General features: G+C 45.5%; 2 protein-coding genes across 2 annotated transcripts; both read right to left on the bottom strand.

Moving 5' to 3' along the window:
• Window positions 1–3,629: 3,629 nt before the first annotated feature.
• On the bottom strand, window positions 3,630–4,922 carry zbtb26 (zinc finger and BTB domain containing 26). The gene has a single exon (XM_068738779.1). The coding sequence runs from the start codon at window positions 4,920–4,922 to the stop codon at window positions 3,630–3,632; it is 1,293 nt and encodes a 430-aa protein (XP_068594880.1).
• Window positions 4,923–7,716: 2,794 nt separating this feature from the next.
• susd1 (sushi domain containing 1) lies at window positions 7,717–14,621 on the bottom strand. Its single transcript, XM_068760908.1, is given in 13 exon segments — window positions 7,717–7,877; window positions 7,998–8,037; window positions 8,123–8,375; window positions 9,797–9,890; window positions 9,997–10,183; window positions 10,322–10,416; window positions 10,504–10,668; window positions 10,886–11,065; window positions 11,883–12,062; window positions 12,159–12,338; window positions 12,974–13,441; window positions 14,248–14,388; window positions 14,492–14,621. Coding segments are annotated over 13 exon segments (2,274 nt in total).
• Window positions 14,622–20,793: the final 6,172 nt, after the last annotated feature.

Here is a 20,793-nt window from a genome sequence, read left to right as displayed (position 1 = left end):
TCCAGGTGGGACGTGCCCTGAACACCTCACCAGGGAGGCGTCCAGGAGGCTTGTACCCGCGATCTCGTTCTTTCGGTCACTACCTAAAGCTCGGTCGACCATAGGCGAGGGTAGGAGAACGAAGATCGACCGGTGAAGAGAGAGCTTCGCCTTTCGGCTCCAGCTCTCTCTTCACCATGACGGATCTGTGCACCGATCCGTCTGTCGACCTCCCGCTCAATCCTTCCCTCGCTCGTGAACAAGACCCCGGGTACTTGAACTCCTCCACTTGGGCTTGGAGAGCCAGGACGCTGGTTGGAGTGAAAAAAGTAATATATTACTTTGGAAAAAAAAAGTAATATATTACTTAAAATGTGGGGACGTCTGACGGGGACAAGCCGAGAGAGGTAGTTTCTGGACCTGTGGCTGTCAAATCTGATTGGAAGTGATTTGTGCCTCGTCCAATTTGGCCACAATCCGTCACTCATTTGCTGGTTTCTTGAATAGTCGAGCCCAGCAGCGCTTTATGAAGCTCTTTTTCTTCGGCTGCTGCGACTGCTGTTTCAGCAACTCCTCATTTATCTGTCCCTCCTCTCTCTTTTGGGCTAACTCCTGCTGAAAACAGGTCATTGCCTCGCGAAGCTCTCTTCTAAAAGCTTCTTCCTGCTTGCAGCACATTGCTTTGAACTCCTCGTCCATCTTTGCAAGTCGCTCCCTGCTGGCCTGCTCCGCCTGCGCAGAAACCTCCCGTTGTTGCTCAATGGCCTCCATCAGCTGCACGTGTTTAGTATGCAGCTCATCCATGGCCAGCATGACCTCGTTTTGAAGGGCTGTGACCTCCTTCACAGCACTTTCTGAGGCCTCCTTGGCTTCTTTGATGTGGAGGTCTTTTTTCTTCAAAATCGATTTTAAAATGGCTGGTTTGGCAGGCCCTGGCTCAGCTTTCTCGTGGAGCTGGTCAAAGTTAAAGGTGACCTTTGGCTTTCTTTCTACCGGCTCTGCATTCAAGGTAGATTTTGCAGGAAGAGTTGGGCGTCTCAGTATCGTAACAGTTGCTTTAGCAGGACCTGGGTCAGCGTTCTTATGCTTCACGTGCTCACCAGGCTTCGTCCTCTTGTTGGGAGCAGATGGCGTGGATTTTGAGTCTCGTTGCTCAAGCGATTCACTCCAGAGCTTTTGCGACGTCGAACGAGTACCATTCTTCTTCAGCTGAGATGGTTCCGCAGGTCCGAGTGGACTCCATAGAACGAATCGGCTTACTGGTCGATTTTGGCTTTCCAACTCCAACATTGAAGGACCCGTCATTGCACCACAGATGTTTAAAAACATGAAATATTAACAAAAATATATTCCTTATATAAATGGCCTTTTGATGTTCATCTCCTTTGATGTTATTGCATTTTGAATGCCAGGCATGCTCTGCCCCTTGATGTGGATCTGCTTTGATGTTAATGCTGCTTGGTGGTGGTGCCCTTCCTCCCATACATCATGGCTGGCCTCACCACTGTCTTGGGTACACCCTGGACAAGCCGCCAGTTCCTTTCTAATAATAAATAATTATAATAAAAAACTCGATTCAAGTGACTGCGCTGATGACGTTTATTTTGAAATATAGCGACTCACAGTCAGCGCATTCAACGTAGGAGAAATACCCGATCATTTCTATATAACAAGGTGAACAAGTTAATCAAGTTAGTGGGAGCCCTGAGCTTGTTTCTCTGCAACGAGCCGGTCCCGTCGAGGGGTAACGGGAGACAATGACACCCGAAGTGTGTCCTATCGAGGGGTAACGGGAGACAATGACACCCGAAGTGTGTCCTATCGAGGGGTAACGGGGGACAATGACACCCGAAGTGTGTCCTATCGAGGGGTAACGGGAGACAATGGACACCTGAAGTGTGTCCCATCGAGGGGTAACGGGAGACAATGTCCCATCGAGGGGTAACACTGGGACACACCTCTTTACTTTGTTGTAAAACACGATTTCAAGCCTCTTGGTTGATTTGTACTTGATTGAGATGTTTGTGTTCCATATTTTCTGCAGCAGCGTGGTGGCGTAGTGGTTAGCACTGTTTACTGATGGCAAGAAGGTCACAGGTTTGAATCTGACTTGGGGGCTTTCTGTGAGGAGTTCTGTGTCTGCGTGAGTTCTCTCCGGGTTCTCCGGCTTCTTCCCACCACCAAAAACATGCAAATTGGGGGACTTGCTTATGCTAAATTAGGGGTGCCAAACTCATTTTCTCCGAGGGTCACATCAGCATTATGGTTACCCTCAAAGGGCCAGTTGTAACCATAACACAGGGTAAATGTAATACAACGTAAAATTAGGATGCTAGTAAAACCGAAGAATAGAAAGCCTTTATTGTCATGGCATAGCAGCTACACAATGAGATTAGGAGTGCCGCTCCGTCTAGTGTCTAAAAACAACATAAAATACAAATGATAACGGAACATTCAAGTAATTAAATGTTAAATTAATTTTTAACATCGTGTATAATCATAATAACTGACTGGATTTAACTGCAGTATTATTCTGTTCCGTGTGAGGGAAACAGCAGTTTAGCTGTTACATGACCAGAACATGTGTGCTTATAAAGATTTCAACACACTCGATGAAGCCAAACATTGCTGATACACGTTCACAGGATTGGAATTTTCTGGAGGTGCATGAGGACGGCTGCTGCAAAAAGTGTCCCATCATTTTTTATAGTTACTGCTTGTTTTGGAGACTTCGGAGTGCAGCCTTCTCAGAGACTGTGAACGCCATTAGGATGCTAGTAAAACCGAGCACGCCAGAGAACGAAACATGCGCTCATATTCCCGCATGAGAGTCACGTAAACGAACGACAGGAATGCCGCATCTGCAACACGCTCCCACGTTGAATTCTCATGCGCAGCCAAGGCAAGCGTTTCATTAAAATAAGAACAGGAGCTGACACTGACTAATAACATTTTTAATGACATAACACACACTGATTCGCCATGAACAGGGACAGATACAATGTCACTTTGGTCCAGTAGTACCTCGGGTAATAAGTCTTTACAAATGAACCAGTCCAGTCTCGAGACCTTCCGGCCTCCCATTTGTCACTGGCGCAGCTCGTCTTCAATAAATTAGTTGTTTCAATCCACTCCCTTTCAAGTTTCTCTTAAATTATGTCCATTTTCCACACAGGTCAGAAAGAAAGGCTACAGTAGACTGTAAACACAACATACAAACAAATGGTATCTACTATATATACTGAATATAGAATCATTTTGTCATGTTTTTTCAACTGGACAAAGTAGACACAATATTTTAATAATTAAAGTCATGATATTCAGTCACTATGCTTAATTAATGTCTCAGTGCGATTTTTCAAGTACGATATGAAGGCATCTACAAAGAACTGTAGAAGAATAAAAGGATATAAAAATAGTCCACAGTAATGAAGCTAGTGTGAAGTACAGAGCAGGAAAACGTCTGCTTTTATGTTGTCCAGTTAGTCATCAGGAGGACGGCAGCCATCGCGTCCCGCTGTCTGACCGTCTTTACGTCCTCGCATAAAGAATACCAGAACTGCATGCCCCCGTTTTGAATCAAAGCCCAATCAAAGGGGAAGTCTCAGCCAATGCCAGCCAACAACATGACAACGAAAGGGCCACAGATTTCATATCTGACCAAAATCAAAGTCAAGGGCCCCCTCGTGGAGGTTGCCCTCGTTCGCGTTGTCGAAGCTGTTTTTCCCGTGGATTTGTTTGAGGTGCTTGCGGAGAACTGGTTTATGAGCAAAAACCATTTCACAGTAGTTGCAGCGGTGCGGCTTGTCTCCGCTGTGCAAGTTCAGGTGATCCAGCAGGGAACACTTTTGGGTGAAGGTCTTACCGCAGATTTTACACTGGAAGGGCTTGATGCCGGCGTGGACGCGCATGTGCCGGTGCAGGTTGCCCTTCTGTGTGAACGTCTTGCCGCACAGGAGGCACATGAACAGCTTGTGCATCTTGAGATGGTTGGCGTAGTTCTCCAGCTGGCGGAAGACCCGGGCGCATTTTGGACACTGGTGATACCACTGGAGAGGCTTGTCGTAGGTCCTCTGGTGCACGCCGTGCTTTTCTGCGGGAGGGGGGCTGAGCGTGTACTCGGCCGGGCCGGGCGGCCCGACCATCTCACTCCCACGACTGTCCACAGTGGAGTTGATGAGGGAGTGTTGGGGCTCAGGAGAGTGGAGCGCGGCGGGGGGGCTGGCGGGGAAACGACCAGCGATGGAGCTTTCTGCCAAGTCAGAAACAGACTCCACTTTTACTATAGTAATGTCACTCTCTGCGATACTATTCCCTAGACGCCTGCCTAAGATCTGGGGCGGGGCATGGGGCTGTATGATGACGTCATCATCATCATCATCGTCGTCGTCATCGCCGTTGTTGTCGTCCTCAATGTCCTCCACCTCCCCGTCCTCTCCACGGACTGTCTGGACGTCAGAGTGCTCTTGCTCTTTCGGGGGTCGGGGGGATAAGCCCTCCTCCCTGTCGTCCTCATTCAGGTCCAGATCCGCCCCCAGCTGGCGTGCAGCCTGCGGTTTGATGAACTTGCTTAGAGCTTGAGTGCACTGCTCCACAATATGGCCCATCTGCAGGAAGCTGGCCACCGTCAAGTAATGCACCAGCTCCAGCTCAGGAAACTCCAACTGTCCCGTGTAGCACGACAGCAGCAGCTGGCGGCCCACCTCCGCCTCCTGGATCAAGGATATTTGAACCTCCCTGGACTCCTGCTGAAGGATGAACTGATCCCTCAAAAAAGAGGAGCCGGCAGCAAACACGACTTTGTGACCCGGAACCTCCAGCTGGTTGATGCGCACGGTGACGTCACAAAAACGTCTCTGGTGGCGGAGGAGGTTCATCTTCTGCAGCATGGAGTCCCCAAACGTGGAGAAGCGGAAGTGCAGGATCACCTGGTTCTTGGCCATAATGAACCGACAGTCAGCAACAACGAATCTGCAGGAGACAAATAGAGACTTCACTCGTCACACCGTGCGAATGACATGTTCTGAGCTCACGAGCCTCACTAGATATGCAACCCTAATTACAAAAAACTTTGTGATTCTCTATAAAGCAAAATATAAACAGAGTGGGATTACTTTGTGTTAGATAAATCTGCAAATGTGTTTATCATTAATTCACCAAGCAATAGCAGCAGTCACGTCATGGTTCTCTTTAGAATAGAATAGAACGCCTTTATTGTCATGGCGTAGCAGCTACACAATGAGATTAGGAGTGCCGCTCCGTCTAGTGTCTAAAAACAACATAAAATACAAACGTTCAAGTAATTAAATGTTAAATTAATTTTTAACACCACGTATAATCATTTCCGTCATAATCACACTCACTTTTCACCCTTGAAGTACGTCACAATTGTATCACTGTTAATAATAATAATAATACATTTTATTTATATAGCGCTTTTCTGAAAACTCAAAGACGCTTATATGCTGCCTAGACTGAGCACTCGTATCTGTCCATGGTTGGAGGCCTCATGGATGTGTGTGTGTGTGATTCATGCTGTACCCATTCGTATCTGCAAATAAAACTAGGTGGGGGAGAGATGCTCGCTGAGAATCGCAGGAGGCAGCTCACGAGCAGCTTTGCTGAAAGAGAGAATACTAGTCTCGTCAAGTAAATGTTTATTGGTGTTCATTCCTAAGGCTTGCTACCGACTTTATCACAAACCTGACACTTTGCAAACCTTGATATTCAATCGAACAGCAGAGAATCAAAGCATCTAAAAACATACCTCATCACCTACTTTTATTTCTGCAAATACAGACTTAATGTGAATGTTGTGCCAGAAAAACTTCTCAAAGAAATTGTGTGAGGGGTAAACACAGAGTGGGATCTGTCTACAGTCCAGACCAATGACCCGGAGGACGCGAGGTGCAACGTCATCCCAAATCCAACTGCATTGATTGGCGAACACGCTGACGTCACGATAGCAATGTTCAGCCTGTGTGACGTTCGTCGATGACTAAACGTCCATTCAGCGTGAGCTCAGCCGAAGACACGGAGTCCGAATACCCGCAGAGCTGTTAGCTTCCTGCTACCGGTGACGTTCTAACTTTGTGACGAGGAAAGCAGAGAGTTTGTGTTTGACTCTTTGAGACCCAGTTAAGAAAAAAACAACAACCAAACTTTAACGTTATAAAAAGACTCAACACCGAACGTGAGCTACAAGACCTCCGCCTCCGGACTGTGGCCTCGCTGCTCCTCCAGTGATCAGCTAACAACACAGGCTGCCTGCTAGCCTGCTAGCCTGCAGCTAGCCGACTAGCTGCACGGCCGCCTTTCAGTCTCGTTCGTATCGTAAGAAACGCTGAGCTGTAATCACTGTACCTGCAAAGCTCTCGTATTCAAACCCGATAAAGGAGGTTTCAGGTTGGCCTGTGTTTCTCTGAGGTTCTCCTTCCTCGTCTTCTTCTTCTTTTTGGTGTTTAATGGCGGCTGGCCACCTCTGCGACGTGGCATTCGCGCCCCCTACTGATCTGGGGGAGCGGATCAGGCTGCTTTCCTCAAAATTACTCTCTCTCCCCAGACTGTAGTGTGTAAGTAAATAAGGGAGGGGGTGTTTCGATTTATATTCTCTTATATACTCCGATAGCCTTTAAAAAGCGCACAACTCACGACCCTTGATTTCGCTACACATTCCTCGTCTCCTTCTTCTTCTGTGGCGTTTAACAACAGCTGGCGTCAAAGGAATTGAATTACTGCCATCTGCTGGAGGCAGTCTGCGCCGCACATTGTCGCGTCTGCTTAATGTATTTTGAAGCCTTTTTTTGAGGGTTTGTACTCCTCTCCTCTCCTCTCCCTTTGATCTCTAAGCTTTCCTTATCAGCCAGTATTTCATCCCTTTCTGGTGTAATGTACTATAGCGTTAGTTATAACACGTTTTATTGTGTCTGTGCCCCTGAGCAAACGGGCCATAGGAATACGTTAAATAAAAAAAATGAAAATCAAGACCTGTTCTTTTGTCTGGAATAACAACCTACGTTTGATGGGGTCTGCTGCGGCCTATGAAACTAGTTTCATGAAAGTCTGTTTGGTAGTTTTTACGCATTCTTGCTGGCAGGTGAGACATAAATATGGTTTTACCTCTTTGTATAGATTATCATACTAGTATCATAGTAGGGACTGAAGTCTCTCCGTGGCCTCTGAAATGAGGATTAAGTGAGGACCAACTACCAATTTGGATCAAGCTAAATTCCCCTGTCTCTTGTACTAGGGTGTAAACAGAATTTCGTTGTGTGTTTGCTGTGTAAAAAGTGTTAACATATAATGACAAATAAAACTAATCTTAATCTGTAACCAAAACATTCTTCTTCCGGTTTTTGGAGAGGATGGACGCATTTCTCTCTGCTCCTGCTTGCTTACTCTGTTATATCTGTCTCTGTCTGTCTGCAGACTTTTTTTTCTTGGACCCGCTGCCTGCTGCCCCTCACACAAATAGTTACTTCAAAACTTTTATGATATATATATATATATATATTTATAAAATGTACAAGTAGGAAGTTAGATTTTGTGATAATGACAAACGAAATTAGCCATGAGGAATGTCATGTCTTCTTGAAAAACCTGGAAAAGAACACACATGGACACCATTAAATCACAAAATAATCATATTTAATTTGTAAGATGCCACTTTTAACATGATAGAAACACAACAATGAGAATTAAACTTCACACTGTGGATATTTAAATGCAATAATATAGTCATAGATCAGCATTGTTTCCAGCATGAAATACATTTATATGAGGGATCATGGTGTGTCTTCCATACCAGATGAAACTGTATCCACCCAAAATGACCAAAGCAACCAGTCCTATTGATGCAATGGTGGACAGAGATGAAATCTTCACAACATAGGATGTACCTAAGGCAGACAGATGTTTACGTGATTTATGCTATCATGTATTAAAATTCCCCAAATAAATCACCATATAATAGTCAGAAAAATACAGAACTATAGCTTTTTTTTATGTCAGTCAATTACCTCTTACTTTGGCCCACAGAACACAGGAACTTTTTAAAGCCTAGAGGAGAAAATGTTTTCAGGTGATTTCACTGTGATGCTCTTGAGTCAGTACATTTCAAATACACGGTGCTGGCCACACCCACCGTTTTCCACCGACTGACAGCTCGCAAAATGATATAATAGTTCCTGCCATTCTCCAGCGGGGCATTCACGAAACCTCCGTAGGAGAGTCCATCCCCGACAGTGAAATTAAGCTCTGTCCCGACATGTCTGGCATCAATCTGGGCAGTGATGTACTCTGGTGAGGACGGAGCTATGCTTGATCCTGAGCTGGCAGGAGAGGAGCAGTCGAATATCACAATGCCTTCCACAGGCAGCACAATCACCTGGTACAGACTGCCGAAAGAACAACACAGCCATTTATTACACGAGGCAAGATTGTCACTGAAATAGTGACCATGTTAGTTAAATATCACAGTGGATGTGGGTTTAAGTGTAACAATGTCGTCTATCGTTTGCCATTTTGTTCATTTAAAGATTAAAAGGCAATGATGTAGCACGTTAGCACAACACGAAAGCAGCACCGCTACTCATCATTCAACCAAGACAGGAATTTTGTGGCCTTTACTGTTACTTATACGTAATGCATTTTGGCCATTAGTGTTTGTATTCTTATAATCTCAGGATGAATCTCTAAGGCGTGTTTTAAACCGACTATGAGGAACACCCACAGTGCGACGTTTCACAGAGTAGAGCTCAACTTGTCTGTCTTCTCTGCCAGTTTGAATGTGTAACGGAGCCACGTGTTCAAAAGGAATCCTTCCATCCTGGCTGAATATTCCAGTTCTGTGATTTCTCATTGTTATGCTATTTCTGTTCTGATACTGATTTGCTGCAATCTCATATCAGCTGATGCTGACCAGGCAGATCATCAGTTTAATACAATGGTGTGAAAAATGTTTGCTGCCTTCTTCTTCACTTAAATGTTTCAGATCATCAATCAAATGTAAATATTAGTCAAAGACAACACATGTAAACACAAAATGAAGTTTTTAAAGTCAAAATCATTCCTGAAGCATTTTTATCTTTAGGATGGCACATTAAGTAGCTGAAAGAGGCCACTGGCATCAGGGAATACCACTTCCATGAAAATTGTTCCGCAACGATGCCTAGATAGTGCGTAGATGTGAAAACAACATCCACATGCCCGGCAGGACCCAAGTTCTTCCAAGCATCACATTGCCTTCCCGGTGCCGTCTCTTCCTCAGGTAAGTGCGTCCGACCGTTGTACAAGATGGTGTACAAGGTGGCCTGGTCTGACGAATGACATTATCAGTCATCAGACTGCTCGGTTTAGTGTTTCGGAGGTGGACAGGGCTCAGCATGGACTCTCTGACTGGCCCATCTATGATGCCCGTATGCAGCAAGCTTTTTTGTCAGACCCAACAGTAGCTTTCCAGCAACAGGTGCTGTAGTAGCTTTTCTGAAGGGATGACCAACACAGGTTAATCTTCACGCCCAAGTCCCCGTGTGCATCAGTGGGCGTTGACCACCCAGGACACTAGTGGTCCCTTCGTAGATCACTTTTGGTGGGTGCTAACCACGGCAGAGCCGATAGCACACAAGACCAGCAGTTTGACCTAGTCACCAGTCACAAGTTGGTTGACCTTTTTTTTGCTCACATATGGGTCAAACTTTGGATTGCTGCCTAACATCGCCCACTGACAGGTACCGCTGTGATGAGGTTATCCAAACCATTCGCTTCACCAGTCAGCGGTTACCAATTCAAAGCTGATCAGTGTGAGCCAGTGTGTTACCTGATCGGGTCCAGTGTGTCGGGCGATCTGCGGAGCCTCAATGTCGGCAAAGGGGTCTCATATTCCCTGTAGTAGACAGCAGGGGCTGGAGGCACTGCGAGTATATATGCATCATATTTAAAGAATGCAAAAGAAATGAAATAATAGCCCAGATGTATCCAGAAAGGCTTCTCTGTGAGGCAGCGGCTCAAAGGCGGTACCTGGTAAGCTGGTGTTGGCCGTGACGGTGGCTGTGAACCGGGCCGACGTCGCAGTGACTGAGATGCTGTAGTTTGTGACTGGCAACAGGTTCAGACAGAGTTCCAGCAGGCCAGCCTTGGACCTGAGATTCCGCTTCCTCTTATGGCGAAAGGACCTCTGGTAGTCTCTGGATCCTGTGTACGTCACCTGGAATGATTACGCTGAACGTGGTCACACTCTAGAGATGGAATCGGCGACTGCACAATGAATGCAAAACTGTCTGCGTGCGTTCGTCGGTTACTCCGCAGCTACGTCAGAAGAGGGCTGCGAAGCGCCCCCCGTTACCTCGTAAACCTCCGTATCCTCGTCATACTTTTCTGCTTTCCAGCGGAGACATTTGTCATTGAAGACAAACAGGCGATCGACGGGCGGCTTTCTTTCTGTCGGGGTTATAGGAATGAGAAGAAAGATTAGTGATTGCTGCATTTGATCAACCCAACAGACAAACAGACACTCCTGCTGCTCACCGATGCATTTCAGTGTCGCTTCCTTCCACAGCCCAGAGCTGCCACATGCAGAAACGTTGCTGCCCCTCCAGCTGTGATAGCCGTCCACACACCGGTGGGTCACAACGCTCCCGTTGCACCACACCACCTCTGAGTTGGCAACGAAGGGAAGCGAACCACAATTGGCTGGAAAACAGTGTCAATGAGCAGCTGATGAACCCAGAGACACTTTCACCAGTGTAATAAACCCAAAGCCTGCTAAGAGCAGCATTGAAGCAAAGCCTCTGACCTGACCTGAGGTTCGTCAGCTACGATATATCATATCAATACCAATATCGTATCAATAGCATGTTAGGAATCATGAGCTCTGATGCGAGTCCATGTCCTGAAATGAGAACTATACCTTTGCACTTTACAGATGCCTCCCCCCACTGTCCTGATGGTAAACATGTTGACATGTTATTTCCACTCTCCTGGTAAAATCCAGCCACACACTCATACAGCGCCACACTGCCCACTCTGCTGGTGCCGTCCCACAGGAGGTTAGTACGGGAGAGCTTTGATGGGGGGCCACAGCTTGTTTCTGCACACAGACATGAGTTAGCACAGGCTATGCAGTCGTATTATTATTATTATTATTATTGGCATTTAGTGAGTAAATGTAAAGACAATCAGCAACAAAATGATTCAATTTTTTTTACTGGACTATATTTAATCTGGCTTCATGCAATGGATGCATCCTCCTCAAATGAAAGACTCTGACCTGTTCCTGCGATATTCTGTGCAAAGACAAAATCATTCTAAATCATTACAGTTGAATTGGCAAAACGAAATTGCTATTAAGGATTTCATACGTGGAAAGAAAAGTCACAATTTCAAATGTGGCTCTGCAAATTCACCTAGAAGCACGATGATAAGAAGAAGATTGACACGCTCGCCATTTATGCTAAGCTATACTAATCATTGTAGCTGCAGGCTGTAGAAATATGAGTCATATCCGTTTTCTCATGCAAGAAAGCAGATAATGTGCTGAAGGTCAAACAATGACTTTCAGTATTTGGGACAAATTGCTGTTACAGTTTATGAGTACATTCCTGTCGTTGCACCTTCACACCAGAGATCAATATCCTCCCACAGGCCATTTGCTCCACATACAGTGTAGTTCCTCGCGCTCCTCGTGTAATACGCCTCCTCACATTGGTAATACGCCACACTGCCAACGTGCGACGTGCCGTCCCACAGCATTTTAGCGTGAGCTTTAGAAACGGGCTCCTGACACCTGATTTCTACGACAAAAAGACAGCAGCGAGTCATTCGATTTGATTCAATACAGCCTGCACATTATGGTATGTCTGCAATATCTAAGAGCATAGCATGATTTAGCAGAAAAGCCTTGTCACCTTGGCAGAGCAGAGAGGCTGCATCCCACATTCCACTGGCAGTGCAAACGGATGTATTCCCCTCGCCAACACTTCGATATCCAGAGTTACACTGATAAACAACCTGAGAGCCCACGGTGGAGACATTATCCCAAAGCATTCCTGAATGTGGGATGAGCGGAGGCACCCCACAGTCAACCGCTACAAGGATAAAAAACACACACACACACGCACATCGCTGAACTCTGGACAAGACTGGGAAACATTATGCAGCACAGCAGCACGACTTGAATGTACCTTTACATGTCATGGTGAGGTTTGTCCAGTGTCCATTAGTTGTACACAGGGACAAGTCTGTCCCTTCGTTGTGATGAAATCCTACTTTACAGATGTATGTCACTGTGCTTCCAGGACCGGAGCTGCCGTTCCACACTCGCACGGTGTGAGGCAGTGTAGGAGGATCGTCACACGATATCTCTGAGACAGAGAAAGATGTGTACAAGGGGATTATACGGAATCACACACACACACACACCTACACACACACACACACACACACACACACACACACAATCTAAATTAAAACAAGATATGGTGTGATCAGCTTTGCCTTTAAAGCACCATCAGTTCTTCTCTACACTTGCAAACACTTCTAAAGGGACCCGGCATGAAGGATATGCCAAACATGTTGAAGCGGTAACACAGATATCCTGTGGCTGCAGGCTGCCTCAGATCCGTCTGCCTCAGATCCGTCTGTAATCAGAGACCGACGCCATGATCCTGAGATCAGGGGATCTGTGGGGGATGAAGATGGTCCCTAACGGCATGTCAGTCAAACACTTTTCTAATGACATCACATGGACAAGTGTCTGTCTGTGTTTCCATGCATTGACACCATGACTCCTGAACAAATCCCCAACTCCATTTTCAGGAATTCAAACTAGCAAAGGGAAGCTCTCATCATAAAGAAACGCTATCGCCATGGATGGACAATGAATCCTGGAGTCAGATTTCATCCATCCTTTGAAATAGTTCATGACATTCAGCTTATGTGTCAGTGAATGTAATTATGGAAAATGTAGGAGTGTTTTGATGGGTTTTTTTTTTTTTACCTTCACAGATCATGGTGGGTTCAGTCCACAGTCCATCAGCTCCACACACAGAGACGCTGTCTCCGTTTCTCAAGACAAAGCTTTCGCCACAGGAAAACATGGCCTCGCTGCCGTATGTGGTTCCTCTGACAGACAGCAGGATCCTGCCCTCCCCCGAGGCTGGATGGCCACAGTCAACCACTGAAGGGGACGAGAACATAGAACAAGCTGAATGTCTCTGCATTATGTATTGTCATACAAACCCTCTGTTTGTCCCGTTTGATATGTTTTTAACAGTCCTGTTAAAAGGAGCCCCCTCCGGCCTGAACTCACCCTGACAGTAGGTTCCATCGTTTGGGATGAAGACTGGCAGGTTTTTGGAAGGGCGGTATCCTGACAGGCAGGTGCAGTAGTAGCTGCCGTGTGTGTTGTGGCAGAGGGTATGCTGCCCACAGATCTTACTGGATTCTATCCGGCATTCGTCTTTATCTGGAGGACAGATTCGGGGTTATTTTCAGCTGCGTCTGTTTGCTTGTGGGATTATATGCAAAGACACATAAATGGGTGGTTTATTTTAGCCTTAGGTGTGTGTTGTTGTTGCATTTTCTCAAATTGTTCGGGAAATAGTCCATGAATTTGATGACTCGAAATTTACAATGCAAAAAACCTTCTCCTTATTTGTGAATTTGGGTTCTACGAATAACATTTGATGAAAGAGAAAAGAACCCAGAGAGGGAAAACCTCCTCCAAGCAGCTTATTCCTCTCCTAATTGGATTACAGGTGATCTGGATCATCACCAAAAGGCTCTAAATTGTTCTTGTTGTCTTGATACGCCAACCATGAAAAGTAAAAGTGAATCAGAGTTGATTTTTTAAAAGATCTTTGAATATGTAAATGGAGTTTTCAATGTTTTTCCTGCCTCCATTCTGGATCTGATACAGTGAAAGTCAGTGGTGAGATAGAGGACCCCACCCTACATGACTGTCTCAAAATCGATAAACTTTGATCAATAATCAACCGAGATATTGAGGAACACATTTTGAAGCTCCATTGACTGCAATGTTAACAAAAATTTCAAAGTGACCCAGAATCCAGGATCTGTTGTGGATCGTCACCAAACTGTAATCATCTTTTCCTGGTGACATTCCCAATATTTCCTGAAAATTTCATCTAGATCCATCCAGAACGTTTTCAGTTATCTTGCTAACGGCCAGCCGGACATCCTCGGTGGAGGTTATTAATTGATTGACTAAATTAGAGTTTGAAATGAAGACACCAAAAAAGGCTTTCCTACCTTGACAGAAGGTTCTCCCGTCTCCCACAAACCCGTACTTGCAGTTACAAACTTTGCCGGAACCGTGTAACTTGTCTTCACAGGTCGCGTTAATGTGACAAGTGGCACACACATCTAGAGTCGGGCCTTCAGCTCGCACTCCTAAGAGGGCAGAAAGAGCCTCCATCAGCAACGGAGCTCAGCGGCTGGTGACACACAGGTACGGGTGTACGGGTGTACGGGTGAACAATGAGAAGAAACTCACCTGCAAAAACACAGAGCATCAAAAGCAGGATCGTTGCTCTGCTGGTCTCGTCCATCCTCTCTGGCCGTCTGTTGCAGGTGTCCCTTCCCTTCCCTGTCCCCGTCTTCCTTTTGCCATCTGCCACGCCCATCTTGTGGACCGAGCTGGAGCTGGTTTGAGAACCAGCGATGAGAGGATGTGGTGTGTGTGGGTGAGCCGAGATCACTCTGGGAAACGGTTTCTTTTCTCAATGGTCGCCTTGCAGCTGCTGCTGGTTTCGTGGCTTCATCTGTGATCCGCAGACGCGTCCAGCCTCTCGCTGATAACAGCTGAAACGAGCCAAACATAGAAACACAACTGTGTTTTGAGGCTGTGTTGTTTCTGTGTGTGTGAGAGAGCAGCTAGATTCTAGAAGTAAAAAAAGATAAAATAGTTTGAATAAAAAAAGCTGGAACTTACCGTTTGTCTTCAAAGTCGCTCAATTGTTAATAAAAAAATATAGCTGGTGTTTTAAGTTTAAGTTTTAAGCTGAAAGGCTTCATGAAGCTTCATCTGCCCATCACTCACTGAGATCCTTTGGAGTGTGCAGCAAGATGTTCCTTATCAGACTGTTGTTATCTGCTGGGGAGGAGGAGGAGCATCGGACCCGGCGGCACCAACGGACTGAACGATCTGATCAGGAAGGCTGGCTCCACGATTCGCTGCAAACCGGACACGATAGAAGCGGTGATGGAGGGGAGGGCCCCGAACAGGCTCTTATCTATTCTGGGAGAGCCCGACCACCCTCTCCGCTCCCTTCTGGACAGGAAGTATCTGTCACAAGGACAGATACAGGAACTCTTTCCTGCCCAGAGCAACTACTGTGTGTAACAAATCGCCTCTGGAGAACGGCCTCAGCTCTCTGCTCCGTAACACCTTTGCCTTTTGCACCTTTTCTCGATCTGCACTCTTTGTACAGTCAAATTTTTTTTTTTTTAGGCTTTAACTCACTATTTTTTTACTTGTTTTGATGTTTTTTGCGGCTGTAACAAAATCATTTCCCCAGGTCTATATTTCTATCAGTGCACGTGTTTATTTCACGCATGGCTAAACACAGTGTGTCCATGAAACAAGCACGAAACAAAAGGAAATGAAGATACAGCGTCTTCATTTTTTTCTTAACACCTGATCTCACCGGATCCCCATGGTAACCGTGAAGCCCGCCATTCAGATCAAACACAGCAACGTGCATATAAAAAGGGATAAACTGTACGATCAAAGTGGGAAAACTCAAACAGTTGCATATATTTGTTATTTACACCAAAAACATGTGAGAAGAACAAACTTATTTTTGAGGCTCGGCTGTTGTGAATGTTCAATAATGGGTGAGTTATTTCTGTCGGAGGACGATTGCAGAAAATCTTAAAGACAAAACAACTTGTGCCCCCCCCCCCCCCCCCGTGAACCTACACAGGATGAGCAGTTACAGAAAATGATGAAAAGAAAAGTGCAAGGAACTCATCATCAGTCCAGAGCGCGTTCCGCTTCGTGCTGAAGATCTCAGACACACAAACCGCTGCTGCTGCTTCTGCTCGGTCATAGAATGGAGCAGAAGCAGCAGCGTTTGTCTTCACGTCTCGACTCTACGTCCCGAGGAGGGGGCCCTTCAGGAGACTCCTCCTTCCACGCTGGCGCCGAGCCGCTGGAGGTGGACAGCAACCTCCCACACACCAGGTCTGCAGCCTTTCCGTCCATGGCGGACATATCCGTCACCGTTTTCTCTCTCAGAGACATGTCTCCGTCGTCATCGTCGTCTATCAGCACAAGCTCCTTCACGCCGTGGAGGCTGTGGTTCTCCGCTGGTTCCTCCATGCTGTGGGCATCCACAAAGGTCAGAGTGGACGTCTCCGTCAGGGCCTCCTGTGGGTCTGTGGAGTTGTCCTCTGGCTCTAAATAGGCCTGTCTGCTCGAGTCCATCGCCCACAGGAGGTTCTTGGGATGGCCATCATCTTTCAGGCTGTGCTTCTGGTCCTGGCTGTCAGACAGGGCGTCGGAAACGGAGGGCATGTTGCCGCTGGCGACCCGGTCCCACCCGGTGTGTGGCCCCTTCTCTGGAGCGTGACCATTTCCAGGACACATCTTAAAGGAAACCCTCTGGTAGTCATGGCAGACCTCCACGCCGCTGCTCTCCGCTGGGGAGGAGAGCGGGATGCAAGCCGTGTCGCCTTTTCTTTGCTTCTTCATGGACCTTTCTACAAAAGACAGTAAAATGAAGGTTCATTCTTGAGTTTTAAATATACAATAAGTAAAAAAAATAAAAATAATAATAATTTTGTTTCATAATTTCACTCATTAGATCGATGAGCTAAACTATAAGACAAGGTTGAGTCTGAACCAAAAGCGAATGGGATGATTTTGAGTTACGGTATGATGGAATTTTTTTTACAGACTTTGCTGATATGGTGAGGAAGACCATGTTAAATTCAGGAGTGATGAGGAATCCGTGCGAGACTTCTGCCTAGTTAATTATTGTTACATCTTTTTATCAATAGAAATGTCTCTCCTGTTTAATAATGAAAGTACCGGTAGGAACCGACGGCCATCTTTTCAGGATATGCCTAAACTTTACACCGCTGCTCATCAACAAGAGCAACATTAGCAGAGCTTTTAGCCCCGGAAATCAGAGCCTGGAACTCTACAGGAGGAATGAAAACCATTCATTAAAGTCTTTCCCTCATTTGTCATGTTAATGCTAGCAGTGACAGCGCCGTTGCCTCAGTCACAGCAAGGAGGTCACAGGTTCAAATCCAATCTGGGGCCTTTTCTGTGAGGAGTTTGCGTGTTCTCCCCGTGTCTGTGCGGATTCTCTCTGGGTTATCTCCGGGTTCCTCCCACCACCAAAAACGTGAACGATTGTCTCTCTGTGTGTGGCCCTGCGACAAACTGGCGGCTTGTCCCCGTAGACTGCTGCATGGGATAGGCTCCGCCTACCCGCAACCCAGCTTCGGATAAAGCTTTTGGAGACTTTTGGAATTCAAAAGCCTCATCAAACCATTCCCTGAGCTCTGAGATACATTGGAATGTATTATTATTTAGACTAATCAACTGAAGACTTCCGTCTTGCTCTTCATCCTTGTGACTGACATCTGCGTCTTTATCACCGGCTCTGCTTTATACTACCACTACTACAGATACGATTCAGTGTCCTCTCACACAAACACTAAGGCAGATAAGAGTTGCTTTATGAACTACATTCAGCGAGAACAAGCTGCCATTTACGATGGGCCTCTCTAAATAATTAAAGGAAGCACTTTTAAAATATCTTAAATTCCCTGGGGGTCGGCTCTTTGAACTAGGAGACAGACAAACTCATCTAAAGTGCTCAAACCAAGGAGGATGTGTGTGTTTAATCTGTCTAAAGCACACACACACACACACCTCCCAGTTCCTCCAATAGGAGGAGGCACCAGTTGGAGCGGCAGCAGAATTAAGCAGATTGTCAAGTTTCATTAAAGGTGCAATCAGCCCAAACTGCAACGCTTACATTTGACTTTATACGATGCAGTTCAAAGAAACCCGTCTGACAGATATTTCCCTTAATGCCAGGCTAAAGAGCTCTACAGCAGGAGCTGTTCCACGCCACCTCTCTACACTAAATGTAGAGCCCTCCACACAGAACAGGAGCAGGCTGAGCCTCTTGACTGGCTCGCATGCGTGACAGAATCAGGACTATAAATGAATAATAACGACAATGCACAGGTTCAAACGGGCATCAGCGCACGCCGCTTGGCTCGTCGTGGTGGCTGAGCAACAGCGGATGAAAAATAGATTGGATTCCAGCACTTTCATTCCATTAACACTTTGGTGGCATGTTTAAGTCACAGCAGCAACTCCCAAAAACAGGAACGGACTTTAGATGTGGAGGGAACTGGAATTTATTCTCTGGAGCATCCATTCAACACATCCAACTCTAATGTCCTGATCTTTACGTCTAAAGTTGCCTTATTTTAAGTAACTTTACTTAGTAATCAAGAACTACAAGACTGAAGAACAGCTTCTTCTATCAGGCTGTTAAATCCATCATCCCAACCATCCCAACCGAATACTGACTAATATCCAATGATGTGCAATAATCCCATCCGCCCTTCCTCCATTGTAATATCGTCTGTTTGCATTCTACTGTTGCACTACAATGCATATGTTTGAACTATAGAACGGTTTCTGTACTGTTGTATTTGTATTTAATTATGTTTTTTGCATGCCTTGCTGTCTTGTGGAGCTGCTAAACAGAGTTTCATTGTAAATGTTGGTGACAATAAAAGATTATATTCTACTCTTAAATGACAACCTTGAGTCAAAGTATTTACTTTATTTACATTCTATGAATTGAAACAGCTAGCAGACCACTTCTTCACAATTCTCTTTTCCGAGAATGAAATTCTATTAAACAGGTACTACTGCACAGTGGCACCATCTGCACTGTTACTATGCTATATATGAATCACAGTTTATATAAGAACAAAAGCTGCAGGATCATGCATGTAACACACAAACTGTTCTAAAATAAATCCACTAGAAAGAGAGATTTTACCTTCCACAGCGGAACTACGCTGCTGTAATGTAAATTACATGGCAGAGGGGTTGTGATCCAGCGTGCATCTTCTGAAGCTGATCTTTCCTCTGTCTGGATGTCTCAAAACGGGCTCTTCACACACCCCCATCCTCCAACCACTGTGTGCAGTGAGGCGTCAGAGATCAGTCCCACTGGATATACTCATGCACCTCAGTGAACACCAAAGAAAGGATTTAGAACTGAAAGTATACCAGCATGTATTCCCCAGAAACATTACTGCAATACATGGATCAAAAATCCACAAATGACTACTTTAAAGCTACAATTTGTGCTCTTAGTCTTTAATATAAACCAATCAGGCCTTCAAGCCATCAATGGAAGCGAAAGCAAAGCACTGCTTCCTCCTGCGATTAAAAACTAGTCTTTATTGTTTTACATCAGAAGACGTACAATAAACAGTTTCCATATGAAATTTAACTCAATGCTTTTAAACACGAGATGTCATTTACACCCATCTGCTATTGGGCCCCGTTAACAATCCACACACATGCATATATGTAGGGACCCTGTAACATGAATGCAGCAGCCATGCAGCCGCACAAGAGGCCTTTTCTCTCAGTTCCTTACACTGAAGGCGTTCTAATGAATAATACAAGACAACATATCTTCAAGTACTGAACCTGGAAACGGGAATATCAAAGGGATAAAATACAAAAATATCATCATCTTCTGTTAGATTAGGATTAGGATTGTATACAGTTGACTGGTAGACCTGGCATGTGACAGGGGGGCGGGCATGCACAATAGATCTATCAAATGCTGTCATTTTGATTGTAATTTAATGAGCATGTTCTTGATAAAATATAATCATCCACCTTATTTTAAGATTCTGACGATGCTTGAATGTGGATCATCCAGCAACCCACATCAACCTTATTGGGTCTCCGTGTGAACACAAGAGAGAATGTAAGCCGTAAACATTTTACAGGGTCTATGTGTGCTGATCATGGCCTAGAAATGGAGCCCTCCACCAGCGATATGTTGGCTCCCTGTGGCTGCATGTTGAAGCTGAGGCCTCGGGCAGCAGACCGACGCTGGTGTCTGGTCTCCCAGAACTTAACCGTCACTCTGCCTGGCACCAACGGCGGCTCCTTAAAGTTGGCAGTGACAAAAACAGGCGCTCTGATGACATCAACCCCTGATGGAAAAACAGAGCCACTCCACACAATAAATACACGCAATACGTTTTAACTTGATACAGCAGAACTGTGAAAAAGACTCGATCTTCCCTTTATAGGCGAGAGCTTCAATGAACCTACTGCAGTTTAAATGCAGTAGAGCTTTTCCATTAATGCGTCAATTCCTTCGGTCCTCTTAAAGGTCCCATATTATGAAAAACTCACTTTTCCCATGTTTCTACACTATTATGGTGAGTTTGGATCTTTATCAACCCAAAAACAGCAAAATAAACCATCCAGTCACCTTCGTAGTTCAGTAATAAACTATTAAAACACGTCTGCCAGGAATCCTCGTTTATGTTATGTCACATTGATAAAAACGTGCACAAGATGTGCGTCCCTGTGTCTGCGCCTCCACGCTCCTGTGGCTCGCGCAAGAGGAGCGCTGACCAACGATCTTTACTCCAGCTTCAGAGGACGGAAGAGCAGAGTGGATAAAGTTTATTATTGGTGGTAATGTTACAGCGAAAATTGACAAAAAAAATGCTTTAGTGTGTGCTAAAAACGTCGCCTCACGGTTACCATGGTAGCGT

This window comes from Brachionichthys hirsutus, chromosome 4 (assembly GCF_040956055.1).
Source record: "Brachionichthys hirsutus isolate HB-005 chromosome 4, CSIRO-AGI_Bhir_v1, whole genome shotgun sequence".
NCBI classification, from domain to species: domain Eukaryota; kingdom Metazoa; phylum Chordata; class Actinopteri; order Lophiiformes; family Brachionichthyidae; genus Brachionichthys; species Brachionichthys hirsutus.
Note: the sequence above shows the minus strand (reverse complement) of the source record. Positions and strands in the feature narration are given on the sequence as shown.